The sequence below is a fragment of the Vespa velutina genome, chromosome 6 (genome assembly GCF_912470025.1).
Source record: "Vespa velutina chromosome 6, iVesVel2.1, whole genome shotgun sequence".
NCBI lineage: Eukaryota > Metazoa > Arthropoda > Insecta > Hymenoptera > Vespidae > Vespa > Vespa velutina.
In genome coordinates this window covers 8010751-8031887 of record NC_062193.1, presented here as the reverse complement: position 1 = coordinate 8031887, position 21137 = coordinate 8010751, and the positions used below count along the sequence as shown (strand labels likewise).

The following is a 21137-nucleotide window of genomic DNA, read 5'->3' as shown; positions in this document are numbered from 1 at the left end:
AGATACGAGAAGAGAGAGAGAGAGAGAGAGAGAGAGAGAGAGAGCAAGAGAGAGAGAGAAAGAGAGAGAGAAAAGAAGAAGAAGAAACAGAAAAAAAAAACATATCTAATTTATTTTTTATCGTCTATCTTTCTTAGTACTGATATCACCAGTGATGATTCTACTTTTATTTTCAAACAACTTCATAAAGATTTGTACGTACGTATACGTAATATAACCAAAAACTTATTCCAATATCCATATCTACATATCTGTATACGTATGTAAGTATATATTATAATAATCTCATTTAGTTACAAAATCGTAATATCATTTTGTCTTTTTTTATGTTCCCCTCTAGAAATTTTAATTTCACTGGTCTACCGAATATCTCTTCAGTGATATTAAACTTTCAAATCTCGACCTCTTTATTAACTTTCACGTGCTTTTTACTTCTTTTCTCTCTCTCTCTCTCTCTCTCTCTCTCTCTCTCTCTCTCTCTCTTTCTCTCTCTGTTCATTTCGTCTCTCTCTCTTTCCTTTTTTAAATTTCAACCAATAAATTTCAACCGATTCTCGAGAGTGACAAAGTCGTCAATATATCTACTTTTTCGACGAGAAATAATATCACAGATATCAAGATATAAAGTTTGATTTTAGAAAAAAAAAAAAAAGAAAGAAGAAATAAAGAAAGAAAGAAAGAAAGAAATAGAAAATAGAAAAGAAAAATGTTATTTCTTAATTAACTAAACGATAAAATGAAATGAAATATATCGTTGAATTTTCATTCTTTCATATAGACGAAAGAAACGGTCTAAAGTGAAACATTTTCTTTTGGGTAAACCAAGCAGAATGAGGATTGAGTTGGGAATATGGCGGTCACAGCTGGCCGATAAGTTTTCCAAAGCGTTCTCGCAGAACTGACCAGACCCCCTTTTGAGACCAGCTGCTGGCTTGCTCCCCGAAAGTTTTCGTCTCTAAATAGGTGCCAAAGTGTTGGTAGTTTCCTAACTGAAGTTGCTTCTCGGTGATAGCAACATCCGGTAGGTATCTAGTAACGATGGGCAGAGAAAGGACAAGTTTCATCTCATTTTGGAAGAACTAAACGATCGTTACTTGCCGCTACTGTCTACTTCGATGTCCTATCAAAATGAAATGAAAGAGATAAGAGATAGACAATAAAAAAAGAAAGCAATAGAGATAGAGAGAGAAAGAGAGAGAGAGAGAGAGAAATAGAGATGAATCCGTTGTACATGACACAATGAGAAATGTTCAATTAAATATCTTGACAAGCCAAAAAAGAAAAATTTAAACAACGAGAAAAAAGAAACCATCGCCTTCGGCGTTCGTTGAAACTGCACACTATAAATCTCAACGAAAGATCGAACTTCACTTATTGATAACCACGAATTTTTTCCCAAAATTAATAGCCAAAAAATTTTTCTCATTGTTGATAAACCACAAATTTTTCGAATACGTAGCTGCGCTTTTATCATCACGATAATTATCTCACTTTATCGCAGTTTCCATTTACCCGATATTACATAATAGCTGTACTCATTTCACGCGTTTCGTAAGTATGCATTATGCACGATCGCCATAAATGAATGTTACTTTGAAAGTAATCGAGCAATTTGTTTGAAACTGTAAGCAATACTTTCAGCTATGACAGATAAATTTTCCATAAAATTTGATTAGATTTAGTTAGGTCAATTTCTTTCTGCTATTATCAAAAAATAATTTACGCGTGTAAAGAGAGAAAAAAAAAAAAAAAAAAAAGAAAAACATAAAATATCACGATAAAGGATCATAAACGGAACAGAAAAGAAAAAAAAAAACCCTCTCCACTTGTAACAAAAGTTATATAAGAGAGTTGTGCGTGGGAAAGAGGAAAGATAAAAAAATAAAAATGAAAAAATAAATAATAAGAAAAGAAAAGGAGAAAAAGAAGAAGAAGAAGAAGAAGAAGAAGAAGACTAAAGATGGCATTCTCGCTAAGTCACGTTGTTTGTTTTTTCTTTCTTTTTTCTTTTTTTTTTTTTTTTCTTTTTTTTTTTTATTTCCAAAAGATTTCTCAACGGACACATGGTGCTACGAAAAACTTTTTGTTAAACGATAAAACCAATACCTGTAATAGCAGTCGAAGGTGGCATTCAAAAAAGAGCTCGTGGGAGAGAACGTGAGTTATTCGTCGTTCAGTCGATGGAACGAACTATACGAGGCTCTTTTACGCTCGCTCGCTCGTTCGAGTCACTGCCTTGAGGGTGAATTTTTCCAATAATCTGAAAAAATCTAACTGTCACTGATTCTCATGAGTTCCCATGAGCTCGAGACAGAAAGAGATAGATAGAGAGATATGAATCGACAATAAATGTTACACCAGTTCGAATATGCAAAAGAATAAAAAGAACTTTTTTTATGATAAGTTTTTTTTATTGAAAAGACGAAGCACTTCATTTTTTATTCCATACCTACGCCCTTCTTCGAAGAACGATCCTTCTCTTTTATAAGTCACTAGGATAAAAGGGGAAAAAGAGGGAGAGAGAGAGAGAGAGAGAGAGAAAAAAGAGAGACAGATAGACAGACAGACAGACAGACAGACAGAGAGAGCGAGAGAGAGAGCCAGTGATTATTCGTCCGGATAAAAGATAAACCATCGTCGTCGTTCACGAAGAAACGGGGAGGGAGCAAAGGGAATAAAATAAAATTTAGATAAAGGACGACGTAGAGGAGGGAGTCTTCGCAGGAAATAAATCGTTCGAATAAGGGAAGACTGGTTTCCCTTCTCGACTGACTTACTCACATACACATACTAAAATACACACAAAGAAAGAAGAGAAGACATGTACCTACTTACATTTTTCCTATCCCTTTCTTTCATCGTGCATCCTCCTCCTCTTGAGTCAACGTCAAGAGCATCGCGTTCTCTCACGCGGCGAGATTTTTCACGTTTTCTCTTTATCCTTCTTTCCAGCTGAAATAGCTTCTCGTCTAAGTCTCTCTCTCTCTCTCTCTCTCTCTCTCTCTCTTTCTTTCTCTCTCTATTTTCCTTTATTTTCTCCTTTTTCTTCGTTTCCGAAAAGAAAAGCGATGTGATGAAAACGAGACTCGCACGAGTCACGTTAACGATGTCTCACCATCGTAGACTTGCCTGACAAAAGAGAAAGAGACAGAGATAGAGTGAAAGACGGACAAATAGACAGACGAATAAGAAATCGCGGAAACTCAATTTGGTTTATCCAAGGAATGGCTTAACAAAACTTTTTCTCTCGTTTAAATGAAAGCTAAGATCTTTTTGAACAACGACCAAGAGAGATCAAATATTCTTTGGAATTCGTTCTACAAGAGAAGTCCCTAATAAAGAAGATCACCTACTGTCGCGAGAAAAGAAAGATTGAGACGTACGACGACGTTTCTTCTTACTTGATTCAATAACAAGATCTTTTTTTTTTCCCCACCGACGTTTTGACGACGATGAGACACTTCGTCATAGAGCAAACGTCATCTTCGTATCTTTTACCTTCGACATTTTTTCATCCCCTTATTTCATAAAGAACGATAAAGTATAATTTGAAAATATATATCGAAGATAGAACATGTCTCATTGATAACTATCATAGATGGTACGCGATAAATAAAAATAAATCAATAATAATATTATTAATATTTAGAATGAAAATACGACAATTAAATGAGACTTTTGTATCATTTTTGAAGATCGATGTTTCAAGCTCTTCGGTTCTTCTTGCAAACCGACGTTCTTTGAATTGTAATCAGTATAGGTGGCCAAACGTTACAAACCATCCGTCTCGTTCTACGTTCAATCTGGCGAGACGGCCAACGCAATAAGTGTCAGTCGGACGTAACGTGTCTCCACTGTCAAACGAATCGATCCGAAGGATTTCACCATCTCGCAACTCCATTGTGAACTTTGTTCCATATACGTATACCTTTATCACGCGGAAAGATAAGCTTTCTCTCTCTTGTCCCAAAGTAATAATATCTTCACTATAGGAAATAAAATGTCGGAAGAGCACTATCTTCTTGTAAAAATAAAATCAAGTTGATAAAGGAAAAATGAAATCCTTCTTAGTTCGCTAGCTAACTAACTAATTCGAAAGTTTTCTCAAATCCAAAAGCGATTCGCATTTACCAAACTTCCCAGACTCGAAGAACTCAAAGAGAGAGAGAGGGAGAGAGAGAGAGAGAGAGAGATTTCCCTTTTAATCTCCGATAAACGACAAAGAAGAGACTTTTCGAAGAGACTTTTTTCTTGTTAATTTTCAGAGCATCGTTCTCGAGATGAATCGACTGGGGATGATGGTGGATCTATCACACGTTTCTGTACCCACCATGCTGGACGCAATGGCGAGTTCAAGAGCGCCGGTCATTTTTAGCCATAGCAGCGCTCACGCTCTATGCAATTCCTCGCGAAATGTGCCTGATCACGCGCTAAGACATTTGGTAAGATCGATAATTCAATTTTTCTCATAGATTATTAATCTTTTCTTTTTCTAATCCTTCGATTTAATATCTTCTTTTTTATCTTCTAATCTACTTAGGCGCGGACCGGTGGTATAGTTATGGTATCCTTCTACCCCCCTTTTATAAGCTGCAGCGAGACATCGACTTTGGAGGATGTCGTTGGTAAGCTTTACAAAAGTTATTATTAAAAAATTTATATCCTTATATATGAAAAAAAAAAAAAAAAGAAAAAAAAAGAAAAAATAAAAAAAAAAGAAAGTTTTTAAAGATAAATAATCCAATGGTAAACACGCTTATACTAAATTCGTCCTTTTTTGATTTCTACACGTCCAGTTCTACATTGGCAACCTTACAATATCAACTCGAACATAGCCGTGCAAGGAATATCCGTGATATTCCCAATAGAAAAGCAAATATCCTGTCGTCCTGAGGTACAGGAGTGAAACGAAAACTCGAGTTGTCTCCCACGAGAGCCACCAATTTTCTTCGCGATATTCCGTGCACACCTACACACACACACACACACACACACACACACACACACTCTTTGTCTTTCTCTTTCTCTCTCCCTTTTTCTCTATTTGTCTCGCACTATCCGTTTCACATACGTATGAACGTGATAAACTCTCTTTCTTTCTCTCTCTCTCTCTCTCTCTCTCTCTCTCTCTCTCTGTTTTATCTTTTTCTCTCTGTACAATCTCTCGAAAAGCACACGGAGAAAGTGAGAAGAAGAGCAAAGTGGTGAATTAGAGGGAAAAGGGAAAAAAGTAGAAAGACGATTGAATAACGAGCTCGACGGCCGATAAGAAACTTCTCTTCGTCTCTTTCTCCTATTTTCTAAGCGAACGAAAAAACGAACGAGAATAAAATCGGACAGGAGAGATAAACGCGAGCCCGCAGACCAGTGGATACATACGTATATACATCCATTGTATATATATATATATATATATATGCACATACGTATAGACACGCACGTATACCTTGATACTTATATCGCATTATTCTAATTATTCACTCGCGAGTGGTTGCATAAATCTTTTGATTCACGCGGACAACGTGAGAAGGGCAAAACGAAGTGTAGAAAAGCATTGTTTGCCAAAGCGAACACGAAACTACGATAATACCCGATGTTAGAGAAGGTAATAATTTCAAGAATGCCCGCCTAAAATTTCCATTATAATTATATCAGCATCGCGAAACCTTTCATAATTGATTCTCGCATTTCCGCATTATTATCTTCCGTCTGTTTCTCTTTCAAGCAGCATACAATATCGTCGACACTGGCGGAAAACGTTAATTACTGAGTTTGAACCGTTGTTATCGTAACGATAAGAAGAGCAACGGGCGTTGTAAAATAATTGGACGATGAATCGAATTTCTGTATCGTTAATATATTTTGCATTTGCGTTTTATGTTCGTCATAGGTGTATCTATTGGAAGTGAATCGTATAACTTGATCGTTTTCGTTAATTTAAATATTCTCGATGAATATGAAATTAAAAAGAGAATTAATGAAAAGGATTTTATCAATTATTATATGCTTCTTTGATAAATTACAAATATTTATCTGTATTTTAACAAATCTTTATGCATTTTTCAAACGATCACGTTATATATTATTTATTCTGTAATTAATACATTTATACATATCTATTTACATATATTTTTCACCATCTTTCTTTTTCAATTTCGAAATGTTTCAGCGCACATTAACCACATTCGTAAAATTGCCGGTGTGGATCACATTGGAATCGGAGCCGGCTACGACGGCATTAATTTGTAAGTGTTTTCTCATCTATTCTATTCATCGTTCGTACGTCTAAAGAATTAATTAGCGTGGAGAGTAAGAAAAGATAAGCGTTGCATTCCAGCAAATATGCCAAAATGATTGATTATACGTTGGCCAAACTAATTAACGAATCTTACTGAATATATTTTCGTTGTTACCTTAACCGATAATTTTCTTTGAGATACTCGATGAAATATAATTTTGTATCGTCTATATAAATTATATGTGTTTACATATTTGTCTATAGATAATCAATATATGATTCGTTTCATTGCTTTCTCTTTATCTAACAGCAAATAATATATAACGAAGATAAAATGAAAATGGAGAGAAAGTGAGGGAAATAACAAAAAAAAGAAAAAAAAAAAAAAGAAAGAAAAAAAGAAGAAAAAAAAAGGACAAAAAAAGAATGTTCTTCCTCTTTTCTCAAAGAAAAATGACGCGTTGATCTTTGCGGATAGAATATCAACATTTCACGACGACACTAAGTCCTTACGAAGCATATGTAAAGCTTTCTTCGTAAGACGATTGCAGCTCCAAATACTTGCAAAAATCAACTATCTTCGTATATGTATGCATGTATGTATGTATGTATGTATGTACATACGTAAATACACAGTTTGATGATCAAACGATAGCTTGAGATTTTGTAAACATCGAATACATTTTTCGTACGTTCGCATACTTACCAAATCTTTTCATCGTACATATATGTACACACGTAATATTGATTATGTTTTATGCGTAATGCTTTACGATAGTTAAACGTTTTCTTTAATATTCTACAATTTGAAGTTCAATGTTAATTCTCGATAGAAAACTATCCTATAAAGATTATGGGAAAAATCAAAGTAACCATTTTAAATCCTTTTAAATCTCTTTTCTCAATAAATATTATTTTATCATTTGAATAAGTAAATAATAAAGTTTATATGATTTATTACGACTTTAATTTAGTATGAATTTCTTTTTTTTTTTTTGTTTCCTTATGAATTTAATTCGCCCATTTGAATTTAAAAGGACCGAAAAAAAGAAAGATCCGATCATCGTGAAAAATATAGTTCCCAATTTGTTTCTGCATACTTCTGCATACTTATTAACAAGCGCTCGTAACAAAAATACTATAATACGAATGAATTCAAAAGTATCCCCATAGCTTGATAATCGCTTTAACGGGGATATGATATGTTCGCGGAATATAAAGAGACAAAGAGAAAAATTATGAATACATGAAATGAGAATCTCTCTCTCTCTCTCTCTCTCTCTCTTCCGCTAAAAAAAAAATATTACAGAAATAAAAAAACAAAAAGAAAAGAGAAAATAACGAAAGAAAAAAAAAGATTTGTAGTAGAATAGGTAATGCCCACGTGCTCTATTATTGCTTTTCGTTGTGTGAAAACGTTGTAATTTCAAATATTTCTATACGCACGGTTTTATTTCGTTCGAGCGACCGGCCCGGACATGTTACGAATTTCAATGGGAATCGAAAAGGAAAAGCAAGAGAGCTCATGGAAAAATTTGCGAAAGAGAGAAAGAAACAGGAGGGGGAGTAGGTAGGTAGGTGGAGCGGGCGGGAGATAGGAGGAATAAAACAAAGGGACATAAGGGAAAGAGAAAAGAAAAAGGAAAAAAAAAAAAGAAAAAAAAAAAGAAGGGAGGGTTGTGCCGTACGTGACACTATTTCGTTTCCTTTACCCCATCGTGTTACGACTTATCGTTCCTCGTGTAGTTTGTCAAATCAAGAAGCTCGCACGTTTCTGTTTGTTCACCCTCGAAGCGAGTTAAAAGCAGCGTGTAGCAGTTTTAGAACGGAGAAATCGAACGCGAAAGCGACTGTAGAGAAGAGAATGTGTTGAGTCCTCCGGGCGGTAACGCTTTTTACCCTTTTGTTGTTGCGATAGGTATCGGGATATTCGATTGAAAGGGTACGAAAAATTCGGAAAAACTGAATGACAGGAAAAAAATAGAGAATGACAAGCTCGAAGAGCAACAAAGTTTGTCGATGTTGTTTTCTATACCGGGACAAGAGTAACAGGAAAGAGGATAGAAATGTAAAAGGGAAAAAGAGAGAAAAACAAAAATAAGAATGAAGGAAAGACGAAAAGAAAGAAAAAAAGAAACAAAGAAAGAAAGAAAGAAAGGAAGGAAGGAACGAAGGAACGAAGAAAGAGAAAAAGGAAGAGGAAAAGAAAAATAATACGAAAGTAACGTTGTTTTAACAATGATAAAAATATAATAGAAACGGAAACTCTTATGTTACCCGATAGTATAGTTTTCCGGCTAGACACCGGCTATACTGGTATTCATGATTTTAATATATTTTTTAAACGAATGAACGAACGAGCTTTCGAAAGCTCTATGTAGAACTATCACAAAGGATGTGTACGATGTTAAACGATTATTCTCTCGCAGGCCACAGGCGTATAGATAAATTTCACTTTGACGTATTTCACTTTGCATCGTCGAATTTCTATATCTTCTCTTCGTAAAAAAAAAAAAAAAGAAGAATAGAAAAAAAAAAAAGAAAAAAAATTAAAGTACGAGCTGTGTGAACGGAGGGATGCTTCAAAAAGGGTGTCGACCGCGATTGGCTCGGTAGCGACTTTATTGCACGTTATTTACGGTCAATGGGACAAATGTTCCTGTCAGAGATAAAACTGAATATCCGACGTGATTTTAAAGCACGTATGAAACGTTGCGGTTTTTATTCATTATCGCCTTCGCATTAATAATATCTATGTACATCGTTGATATCATTAATGACGTTATCATTGAAAAATTGTTATTAAAAAAATAATCTCTTTTTATTTAACTCATATTACTATCATTCCTTTCTCGTAAGGAAACGTAAGTTTGGATATATTCATAAAAATGTATTGTAATAAATTTTTAAATAAATCTTATCGAAAAAAGAAAATCAGACAAGAAATCTTTAAAATGATTCTTTTTTTCTTTCTCTCTCTCTCTCTTTTTTTCCTTTGAAGTCTTTACGACTCGTAGTTTCGGAGATATTCTCGTGTAAATAAAAGATGTTTACATTGATGTACTAACCTATATAATTTCTAAATTCAGAAGGAGCAGCGACCTACATAAGTTCTTGGAATTTATGTCGGTCACGCGACGAAAACCATTTTTTGTCCCTACTACAGAAGCCACTACTACTACTACTACTACTACTACTATTACTACTACTAACCAACAGGTGTACTACTAACATACGAGAAATATGAATGAAAATATTTCAAAGGCAATATCCTCGCAAGCGAAAGTCATAGAGAGTATAAACAAAGAATTTTTTAAAGAAGAAAGCTCACTCTTTTTTATTCCACTTACGTTTATAAATATTGACATAATAAAAATAATGTCATTCGAACCTATGATTTTTATCAACGATTAAATGCAATTTACGAACGAAACGATAATGTATTAAAGAAAAATCAAGAAGAAGAAGAAGAAGAAGGAAAAAAAATGGAAGAAAGGAAGAAGAAAGGATACAAGATATGTTAAAAGTTCGAAAAACTTGTTCCACTTAGTAAAGTACTTATCGTTTTATCCACACATTTCCATCTGAATAATGTCAGATTTTATCCTATACGAGCGTTCGAATCGATAATTTTCATACAGTAAGAGACTGACTTTTTTTTTTTTTTTACGAGACTGAAACTTTCAAAATCGAAGAACATTTTCATTAATCCTATTTTTCTTAATTTACTCTTCGACTCTTTCATCGACATACGCGTATGAACTTTCTAAACTTTGAGATATGAATATCGGATGTCATTGATCTTGAGAAAAGAAGATGAAACGATAACAATCATATAGGACAAAACAGGGACAGAGAGAGAGAGAGAGAGAGAGAGAGAGAGAGAGAGAAAGAGAAAGAAAAAGAAGTAGAGGATATTCCGTGCCGAAAATGTGTCCCTTGGGAATTTCAATGGAGATTTGTCTACGAGACGAAAACAATACATAGCCTGGCGTTTCTCATCTCCTTCTACACATTTCACGAAAGGAACGGAACTTTAATATCGGTTCTGACGTTTTTCCTCGGTTAAAATGAAACACATGGCGAATAGAAACATTATGGGAATAACGTAGAGTACGTGATTAAACAAGATATATGTGATATATGAATATAAATATATATATATATATTCATATAACACATGCGTTTTGATCAAACACAAAATAAACAAACGAATTTTTTCGATCGATCAATATTTCGATTACGCGATAACGCAACAAGTGCAATGAATCTACTTAATACCTTTTTAAGAAACAAAATTTCATCACTTAAATAACTATTGAAACGATGAAAGCTTCGTGGGAAGTATTGAAAGGTTGCATTTAATTATTTCGAGCAACGAAATTGGATCGCCAGATAGGATGAGAGGGGAAGTAGATGAAGAAGAAGAAGAAGGGAAAAAAAAAGAAAAAGAAAAAAAAGGAAAGAAGAGGAGACGAAAGGAAAAAGACCAAAGGAAAAAAAGCTGGTTTTACGGTGGATAGGTTGGCCAATAAGCTTTTACGTGAAATTAAAATTCATATTACTATACATAGAAAGAAAGTGAAAGAGAGAGAAAGAGAGAGAGAGAGAGAGAGAGAGAGAAAGAGAGAGAGAGAGGGAACGAAAGGACTTAACCGCATCCTATTCGGCTCGCTTACGTTTAAAACGTGAGTACTTGGGTAGACCCTATGCTAACTCTGATTCGCCACAGTAACTGCAATGATTAGCGTTAATTGCGTCGTTAACCCGCATTTACTCGATGGCCTTTCCATGGCTGACACGTTCCATGCGTTATCGCGAACAAAGCTTCTCAATGGTTACGCGCCAAGAAAATCGTTCTATTTCGACCATGATAATCGATTTTCTTTCTCTCTTATACTTGTTAACTAAATTATTTGAATATTACAATTATGTAGTTTATTTTTTAATTTCGTACGATTCGAATACCTCTTGTACCTTTAATTTTATAAGTAATACAAAGAAATATCTAGTTCATTATTTTTATTACGGAGTACAAGAGTTTATTTTATCTTTTATATTTTTCTTTCTTCATATATCCAAATATCTGGGATTCGGGGTTCTTGAATCCCTGCTTGTTCTTTCAAAATCGACATTTTGATAAGCGACAAAATGCGTTCTTTCAGTTTCAAACGTGTTTTTCTAACTCGACTATCGTTCTCGAATTCATCGAAGTGATAAAAATAAAAAGAGAGAGAGAGAGAGAGAGAGAGAGAGAGAGAGTGCGTGTATGGTACTGGAATCCAATCCTGGCCTGTTCACAGCTCTTCCTACTTTCCTACCTAACTCACAACCCTCTCTTTCGCTCCTTTTTCTCACCGATATCCTGTTTGAATCTTTACTTTTTCCTAACGTAAATCACTGTCAAAAGAACTATTTGCATGGCGCGTGTACGGCACTCGGTATGCCACGAAATAAATCGACAAAAAGGTGGGTTGAATTGGAAATTCGGGAATTGGAACAACGTTTTTCTCTCTTTCTCTTTCTCTCTCTCTCTCTCTCTCTCTCTCTCTCTCCTCTTTTCTTTCTTTTTATCTATCTCGCTCACGCACGCGTCCCTTGCTTGTTATATACCGAATGACCCACTTTAACTATGACGCGCATAATTCTCCTGGCGCTCGGTTCAAAGCTCTCCTGATCGTTCTTCCTATGCTCTTCGCTCAAATACCATATGAGTCTAGAACTGGTAAAAAGAAAAATTTACGATCGTTAGAAAAAAAAAAGAAGGAAGGACCTCGTAGAAAATGGAAAATATGAAGGAATAGATTAAGAGAGAATGATGGAGAAAAAAAAAAAGAAGAAATTAGAGAAAGAGAGCGAGAAGAAATAGATGAAAAGTTGGGACATTAAATTGTTATTTCGAAATTTGAGAATAGGAAAAGTTGACTATCATGTAGCAGAACCAGTCGATTTACACGGATGCTGCTACTGCTACTGCTACTGCTACTGCTACTGGTGCTGCTGCTGCTGCTGCTGCTGCTACCGCTGCAGAGCCGCATAACTGCCAGTTTCAGCCACGACACGACGCGCCATGAATAAGTCCCTAACCACTCTTGCCGTTCCAACATTGTCAGCCGGCTGGCTTTCAACGGATCTCTCAAACCCTCGTTTTCGTCGTCACCCCCTACCTCTAACAACGTAACCCTTCGCGGCTGTGACACGCGTAATGAGGAGGATCGAAGCTCACATCGTCCAAGTGACCCTCGTCTCGCCTTTAGACAAGATTCCATGAGTTTTTCCAATTTCGTCTGGTCTCATCTCGTTCTACGTTATATATATATATGTCTATATGTGTGTGTATATATGTATGTATGTATGTACGTATGTACGTATATATGTATGTATGTATGTATGTATGTATGTATGTATGTATGTATGTATGTATGTATGTATGTATGTATGTATGTATGTATGTATGTATGTATCAACGTGTCTACGTGTAATAGGTATCAAAAGATATTTCATGATTCGATTTGATTCGATTCGATTTTTCTTTTCGAAACGAACGTAATTTAAAAAACTTCTCTTATATCTCATGCGCTTACATATACTATTTATTTTTGTTTTTCTTTTTTCTTCTTTTTTTTTTTCTTTTCGTTTTTGTTCATCGTTTAATATTTTCACATACTATGTATATATATTTCATTTTTGAGGTAAATCAGAGGTCGGAATCTGACTCGGTTCGTCATAAACAAATGTATAGTACTTGTTCTAGTTCGTTCGTTGGAAAAAATATGCGTTTTGAAACAAGGGCGTGTGCTTATTTCGGTACGCGAAAAAACTACAGAATGAAAATATTGCGAGAAATATTCGGGTGTAACGGCCGAAAAATGAGAGAAGGGAAAAGAAAGAGAAAGAGAGAAATGGTACAAATTATCTTTCTCTCTTATTTTGTTGGTTTTTTTTTTCGAGAAAAAAAAAAAGAAGAAAACATTCTCATATTCTTCAAAGTCATCAAAATATCACTTGAATGGAATACTTCGTTAAAAGTATATAACAGCTTTAGTCGATCTCATCTGAGCCAATTTCAAACTGTCTGTTCCAGGACACCGGCAGGTCTCGAAGACGTGAGCAAATATCCAGAGTTATTCGCGGAATTGTTAGTGCGCGGATGGTCAGAGAGAGATATCCAGAAACTTGCTGGACTGAATCTCATCCGGGTCTTCAAGGCGGTCGAACAGGTGAGGCATATCTTCCTTCCTTCCTTCCTTCCTTCCTTCCTTCCTTCCTTCCTTCCTTCCTTCCTTCCTTCCTTCCTTCCTTCCTTCCTTCCTTCCTCTACTCCTTCCTACTTTATCGAACATCCTTTGACTTTATAATATATCCACTTTAAGTCAATATAGAAAACGCAACTAAAACCAATATCCTTTAACAAGCTATCTCTTTCGTCTTCTTTTACATTCTAAAAATTTCCAAATAGACAGGGATAAAGATACATAAGTGTGTAGATGTATATGTATGCGTATATACATATGTATATGTACATGTATATGTATATAGGTAGAGAAAGAAAGAAAAAATGGTTAGCCGAGTCAACCAATATCGGATTTAATAAAGCACACAAATCATGCATCCAAAGTTGCATGAGTGTGCCACGAGGTTACGGAAAGAGGAACGAGAAGGGTTGGTGGAATACGTACAGCCATCGACGATTTTTGCTCTCTTGGAGTACTGCCAATCCTAGAACCAGCTGGCTCGATCCTCCGACCACTCGTTCTCCATCCCCCTATGCTCTCAACCTATGTATATCTATACTATATATCTATATCTATATACATATATATATATATATAATGTATATATATATATATTACATATACTATGTCTAAGTTGTGTGTAATACACGACTGTTCTATATATGAAATCGCCAGAACGACTCCCATTTCGAGAGACCCGAAGCACGCTCTGGATGGCTTTAACGAAATTTCAAGCCTACTTTATACACGATGCTTATGTGATACCATTCTTTCTTACTCGCTTGATGAACATCTAACCTTTCATTGAAATTTTGAAGATACTTGTAATAATACGTTTACATGTATATATCCCACATGATTGAGAATTTATTAGGAAAAGAAAAAAAGAAAGAGAGAGAGAGAGAGAGAGAGAAACTATTTAAATTGAGACATCGTTGCGATCGTGTTCACAGACGTTACGGACGCTCGAGCACGCTTGCAGATGACTGTCCTGGAAATTACAACAATAATTTAATTGTGGCGTACGCTGCTAGCCACGAAATTGCGGTTGTAATTTGTCTGGAGCAACGGCCGTTTATTAAATCGGAAGACGAGTGCTATTCCACCTTAACATCGTTTGTCATATTTCACATTTTCCGACGATTAACTCCGAAGGGTGAAATCATTTCATTTTAACGGCGAAAAAGTCAGAGGAAAAGAAAGAGGACGGGACTTATGGATCGGGGTTGTTTCTAACAAATTTTCTTTTAATAACGACTTGAACGTTAAGACGCCCAACGAACGGAAGAACTTTTTTAAGGAGAGATAAACTACGAAGTTCTTTCGTTAACGTCATAAGCAAGGACTTTTTTTTTTTTTCTTTTTTTTTTTCGAATAAAAATAAATTATAATTTAGCTTCGGAAATTTGGACTCCTGTAATTGACGATCATTTTTTTTCCAACCGACACACTCACTCATTCACTCACTCATTCTTTATCTATCCTATCTATTTATCTATTTATGTATCTATCTAATTGTTTCTGTAAAAATTTCTTGGAGAACGAGTGGAAGCAACTTCATTACAATCGTCCATTGAATTAGTAATGCATTGTCCTCCAAACGTGAAAATGATATATATAGTGAGAGAAAGAGAAATAAAAAGAAAGAGAAAGAGAGGGAGAGAGATAGAGAGAGAGAGAGAGAGAGAGAGAGAGAGAGAGAGAGCGAGAGAGAGAGAGAGAGAGAAATTCAAAGATGAAGTCTTTGAGTAATTTCAGTTACTACTTCCTCTTTTTCACTTTCATCATACAGGTGAAGAAGATAATGAAAAGACGAAGAAAAGGAAGAAGGGGGAGGAGAAGGAGAATGAGAAGAAGAAGAAAGACGAAGGACTTAAGAGAAGGTGTTCGTTAAGGGCAAAGCGAGAAGCCTCGTAATTGCTGAAATAATAGTCACGCCTATCGCTGCCTGAACAAACTGCTGGCGATTAGGTACCTCTGAAATTCAATTCCGGCATTGCCTTTACGGGAAGAGTTCCTCGACTCCCTCTCCCACACTTAAGAAGTCTTCCCATAGCCCAAGAGAGAATGCAAGTGAAATTTGAAGACACTTTGAGCCTGTTTCGTAAGACCACTTTTCCTTCCCCCTTTCTCGAAAATTTCTCCACGAACGAGTCCTAAAGTACGGCGCTAGTACAGTCCTGTATGAAAATGAATCGATTATAAGCATGATCATGCCAACGTAGCTATTATGTAAACTATTCTATTTCTTTGCACGGTTAACATAATGAAATTTTTATTATTATTTATTGCATTGCAAGATATTGCGAGATAAAAAAATTCATATAAAATAAAAAATTTCATATATAAGTTGAACTCTCGATAAGGAGAGAAAGAGAGAGAAAGAGAGAGGGAGAGAGAAAGAAAATTGAATAAAGTAATGATTAATACATGCTCTCTTATTCTTCCCGTTAAATCGTCTCTTTGTATTTGTCAGGGATAAAAAAAAAGACAGTTTTTCATCCACCGACACATTAATCCTCTTTTGTAATTTCGCGCGGTTCCTGGCGTCACAAATGTTTCAAAAAAAAAAAAAAAAAAAAAAAAAGAAAAAAAAAAGGAAGGAAGGAAGAAAGAAAGAAAGAGAGAAAAGAGAAAAGGGAAAAAAGAGAGAAAAAAGCGGAGAAGTTTTAATTTCCAAACCAATGAAAAAATGGAGAGGGTAAGGGAAGAAAAGAGAGAGAGAGAGAGAGAGAGCATTCACGAGATGAAAAAAAAAAAGAAGAAAGTGTGTCTACCGTATAGAACTATACATGTAAAACCGACCGAGGGATCTTTTATACGAAAAACGAACAGAAGAGAGCGACAATAAAAGCAGATTTGATTAGGATGTGCCTATACGAAAAATAACTCGCTCTCGTACTATTCTCGTCCTACCGCACCTATCGAGAACTATGAAGAAAAATAGGAAAATCGAGGGAACACATCCTGGAGTTTATTCTATATCTCTTTGCAAACGAGAAACAATAATAAAAATAAACATGCAGGTACTATGTCCGAAAACTTTGATGCGAATCGAACTACAAGAAAAATAAAGAAGAACTATTGAAATGGAATGAAATAAAAAAAAAAAAATTTTTGAATAAGGAAAAAGAATAAAAGTAAACGGGGAAAGAGAATTTCGATATGAGAATATCGGTTATTATTCGCCCATGGATGAAAGTCTACGGCAGACGGTAATGCCTGTAGAAAGTTAATGGACTTAGAGAAAATTGATGGGTTCTGTGCAGTCTCCTATGAAATACGCGAAGTACCAACCAACCTTTTTCTGTCTCTCTCTCTCTCTCTCTCTCTCTCTTTTTCTCTTTCATACATCTATATACATGTACATACGCATTATACATAGATATATATGTAACTTTTATGTTTTGTGTCCTTCGACATCTCCCGTTTTCTCTCTCTCTCTCTCTCTCTCTCGCGCGCCCGCGCGCTCTTTCTCTATTTTTTGCTCCACTTCTATTCATCCCTTTACTCTTCGCTAAAACCGTGCAATCGTCGGGCGCGATTTTTCTCGTTAGTATTCGCGACTATGAAACTCGCAGCACACTGTTAGGTAATATACATATGTATAGATATGTAAACGAGTTCTGCGTCCATAAGTGCCAAATTGAGGCTGTTACAAGAACGATGATCGAGTTCTCCATTGCCAGAATGACACCTCTATATGTATTATTATTACAAGTACATATGTATATTATGATATATTTAAAAAAGAAATATATTTTTAAAATAGAAATGTATTTTTAAGTTTTCTTTCAAAGAAAGTCCAACGCGTTATTTATCGAAACACGTATGTCGTCATGACTCAACTGAATTTTCGTACACGACAGGTTCAGAACCGAGTTAAAACTTATTATTCGAAAGAGAGAGAGAGAGAGAGAGATGTCTGAGAGAGAAAGATGTCTTTTGAAAGGACGGACTATGAAAAGAGAGCTTCTCTCTTCCTAACTTTTGCCCTAATTACTACTTTATGAAACTAGAATCGACTATGTATTCATCCAAACACGTCCAAGCAAACCAAACAAGTTTCATGGCTGTTTGTTCTCAGGTGCGTGACAGGATGGCTGCAGCTGGAATGGAGCCTCTCGAGGAGGAAATTCCTTCTGAAGACGTTCTTGGCCGTAATCATTGCCGTTACAACGTCAGAAGACTGGCGGTACCCTAAGCTATAAGCGGAACATTATCCACGGGCTACTACTTCATCCTTTTTTTTTTTTTTGTGAGAATGATGAGAAAAAAGAGGAAGGATGATTATAACAGGAAAATGATAAAATACGAGCGGGACTCTTTTTCATTTTTTAAATTCAAAATTCGTACCAAAATTGCGTCTTTCTCAAATCTTTGTAAGACGATAAGTAGATAGAGAAGAAAAACATTAATGAAAATAAAACGAGAAAAAGAGAGAAAAAAAGCACATGAAAAATAAAAAAAAAAAAAAAAAGAAAAAGAAAAAAAAAGAAAAAGACGAAACGGATAAACACGCGAAAAATATATAGAAGAAAAAAAAAAAAAAGAAAAAAAAAGAAAACGAAAAAAAAGTTCAATTCTGCCGATGACTTTCGCGCAAAGTTGCACTATAACTTGTATTTATGTACAAGTTGGGTGCACGAGAGTAAAGCCGATTATTAAAAAAAGAAAGAATACACTAGGAATGTTTCGACGAGAAAGAAAAAAAAAAAAAAAAAGAAAGGAAGAAATAAAAAGGGAGTACGATCGAGGACTCGTTTTTTTTTCTTTTTTTTTTTTTTTTTTTTTTTTTAACGAAGAAGGACGAACGATTCAATGCGGCGCGCGTGCTAACGTTACTTCTAACACCGTGATACGAAGACCAAAACGCGTTTGTATAAATGTTTAACGATCTAGTCGTCGAATATACACAAAGACACACACATCGATGTTTCATTTGTACTCAGCGATTTTTTCCTTGTCAAAGCTGGAACCAAAAGAACTATTCTAGTCAATAATCATGCATACATATACATATATAAATATATACATATATACACATTAACTATGAGTCGATGATGATGATGATGATGATGAATAAAAGAGAGCGAGTGGGCGACTGTTTAGACGTATCATTGTTCCATTACATAAACTGGAGCGAACAAGATTACGCGTAATACAGAAAAGATTCCACATACGAATACACTTGTACATATGCGGTACCTGAAAATTGATTAAAAAAAAAAAAAAAAAAAAAAAAAAAATAATAAAAAATAAAAAATAAATAAAAAAAAAAATAAAAAAAAATAAAAAAAAATAAAATAACTGGCCGAGGATATATTGGGGGGAGAGGGGGTTGGGTACAAAATGGAAATCGTAATCATTGTTGCGTCAAATCGGCCAAGTTGATTCGAAGCGCGAACAAGTATGAAGATTACTTGCCTTGGAACTTTATGAAAAGGTATATACAAAAAAAAAAATAAATAAATAAATAAATAAAGACAAAAGAAAAAAAGGGAAAAAAAAGAAAGGAAAAGATATAACTACGGACAAGATAAGAACAAGAAAAATGACAAAAAAGAAGGATGTCAGAATGCTATCGGCAAAATAATTAATACGGGCGAGAGTGATGCCGTTAGGTTTATAGGGATCCGCACATCTTTTTTACTGCAAAACGATCACGCTGTTTTAATACCGTCTTTCTTCATGATTTATCTCGCTCAATCGTCCCAGATCAAGATGGCCGGCTTGATAGCCTAAATTTGTAAACGGCCAAACACGCGTACGAGGCTAGACTCCGGTGATCCTGGGATCCTTGCCAAACGCATATCACACGAACGAACGCGCACGCGTGCTTTTCCAAATTTATGAGCGCTCGCTACTCACTCGGAAATGCGAGAGCGAAGAAAAGCGTTGTTACGTATATATCTATACGTATAATATACACACAGACCAACGTCACTTTCTGATATCTTGAAAATTAGCATTCGTTTACGGACGAAAAATATCTATACACCTATACGTGTATATAAGTTGTACATATACTTATCTGCATAGGTATGTATATCTATAAAAATAGATTAAACGGTATAATTATTGATCAGATCGTTGCCATTAATTACAATTTTTCTAATTTTAATAGATCATTCAACAATACTTTGTACCCAATCAATCAGATTAAATTATTGGAAGATCGTAAAATTTTCATTAATTTTATACATAACAAATTTTCAAAATAATATATATATATACTTTTTTTACTTTTAAAATAGTAATAAAATCATAATTATTATTATCCTTATATGATTAAATAAATTTTAAGATTTGCAAGTATAAATAGTTCGAGTATCATTGATTTAGAGCATTTTCGGGCTTATATTTTGAATATTTATTAAAAATCAACGTAAATTCATTTAATGCTATGGCAAACAAATTTGCCATGCGTTAAAACTATAAAGAAAGAATGAATAATGCTCGAATATATCGAATCTTTATCGAGTAAAATTTCAAAAGTCGACGTGACCAATGACTTCATAGTGAGCAATAATTGTACTGTTTATCGAGTCTTCTTCTTCGAGCATTTACTAACGTTACATTACGCGCTCGTTAATCCTAACCGTCTGCGAGTTCAAAGACGTTTTATTAAAGTCGAAAGAATTATGTTCGAAGACTGGCGAAGCTTAATGGCGATTTCCGCTGGTGGTGAACAAAAAGCAAAGGCGACCAACGGAGTCTGAGCCTCGTGTCTAATATCCTAAACTTTCAAAAGAGTTACTGGTACCGGAAATAAATCAACGGTGAGCAAAGCTATGCCGTTGCAATATTAAACGATCATTTCTTCGTTCTTTCCCATTTTCAATTCCTTTTCCCTTTTTATTATTAGTCGCATCATGGAAAAAGATCCACGGAAAAGGGAAATTCTTTATCGACGAACGAGCGGACGCACGGTAAGTTACAACGAATAATTTTTCACGAGAGAGAGAGAGAGAGAGAGAGAGAGAGAGAGAGAGACTAACTTGAAAAAACAAAACAAGAACAAAAAAAAAAAAAAAAAAAAAAAAAAAAGAAAAAAAAGGAAAGAAAGAAACAACCAAGAGGAAAATAAAAAAAAAAAAAAGAAAGATAAGGAAAAACGCTTTTCACCACAAAGTTTCGACAGAGCTTTAAGGAAAAATCAAAAGCTTAAAGATGGAGGAAAGACGAATGGTCTAATGATCGCAAAAAGCTCTCTAAACAGTAGTTAGTAACTGCAAGCTAGTTTCTCTGTGGAAAACTTGTGTCAGGAAAATACGAGAAAACGAAACTGAGATCACAAAAGACTGAGGGTTGAAAAGAGAGAGAGAGAAATAGATATCGTCTGTATTCGCATTGTAGCATGATAGTACGTACTTTCGATGAGAATTAATTTTTCCCCGTTCCCCTTTTGGTCCCTAACGAGCTCGTTAAAAAGTTTCGGCACGTTTAAAGAGAACCAGATTCGCGAGAAACGACGTAGAAAAAGCATTTAAGCTTCTTGCCTCTACTACTACGAAGACGGGAGGGCACAAGTGAATGGACGGCTTAGTTTCTTCCTTGGCCACAAATGGCTAAGAAGATTTCTTTCTTCTCTTTTAGAAGGTACTCCCTTACGCTCGGGATCTGCAAGAGAAATATAAAGAGAGAGAGAGAGAGAGAGAGAG

The 21137-nt window shown here is 35.1% G+C and overlaps 1 protein-coding gene and 1 long non-coding RNA gene across 4 annotated transcripts in view; one reads left to right on the top strand and one right to left on the bottom strand.

Annotated features, from left to right (window-relative positions):
• Window positions 1-3364, bottom strand: part of LOC124949615 — a 3794-nt gene extending 430 nt beyond the window's left edge. Inside the window, exons 1-3 of the long non-coding RNA XR_007101111.1 lie at window positions 2836-3364; window positions 2107-2260; window positions 1-1029 (exon numbers count right to left, since the gene is read on the bottom strand). The exon at window positions 1-1029 is cut by the window's left edge and continues 430 nt beyond it. This is a non-coding gene — a long non-coding RNA (uncharacterized LOC124949615). The remainder of the gene's footprint in view (window positions 1030-2106; window positions 2261-2835) is intronic.
• LOC124949614 (dipeptidase 1) overlaps window positions 1-20286 on the top strand; it is a 53234-nt gene extending 32948 nt beyond the window's left edge. For 2 of the 3 annotated variants that reach the window (XM_047494967.1, XM_047494965.1), the window contains 5 exons: window positions 4266-4442; window positions 4541-4625; window positions 6170-6245; window positions 13323-13458; window positions 17561-20286. In XM_047494967.1, coding sequence (XP_047350923.1) covers window positions 4266-4442; window positions 4541-4625; window positions 6170-6245; window positions 13323-13458; window positions 17561-17677 — 591 coding nt within the window. In that variant the 3' untranslated portion in view covers window positions 17678-20286. The remainder of the gene's footprint in view (window positions 1-4265; window positions 4443-4540; window positions 4626-6169; window positions 6246-13322; window positions 13459-17560) is intronic. The other variant, XM_047494966.1, reaches the window with a different exon arrangement.
• The last annotated feature ends 851 nt before the right edge of the window (window positions 20287-21137 follow it).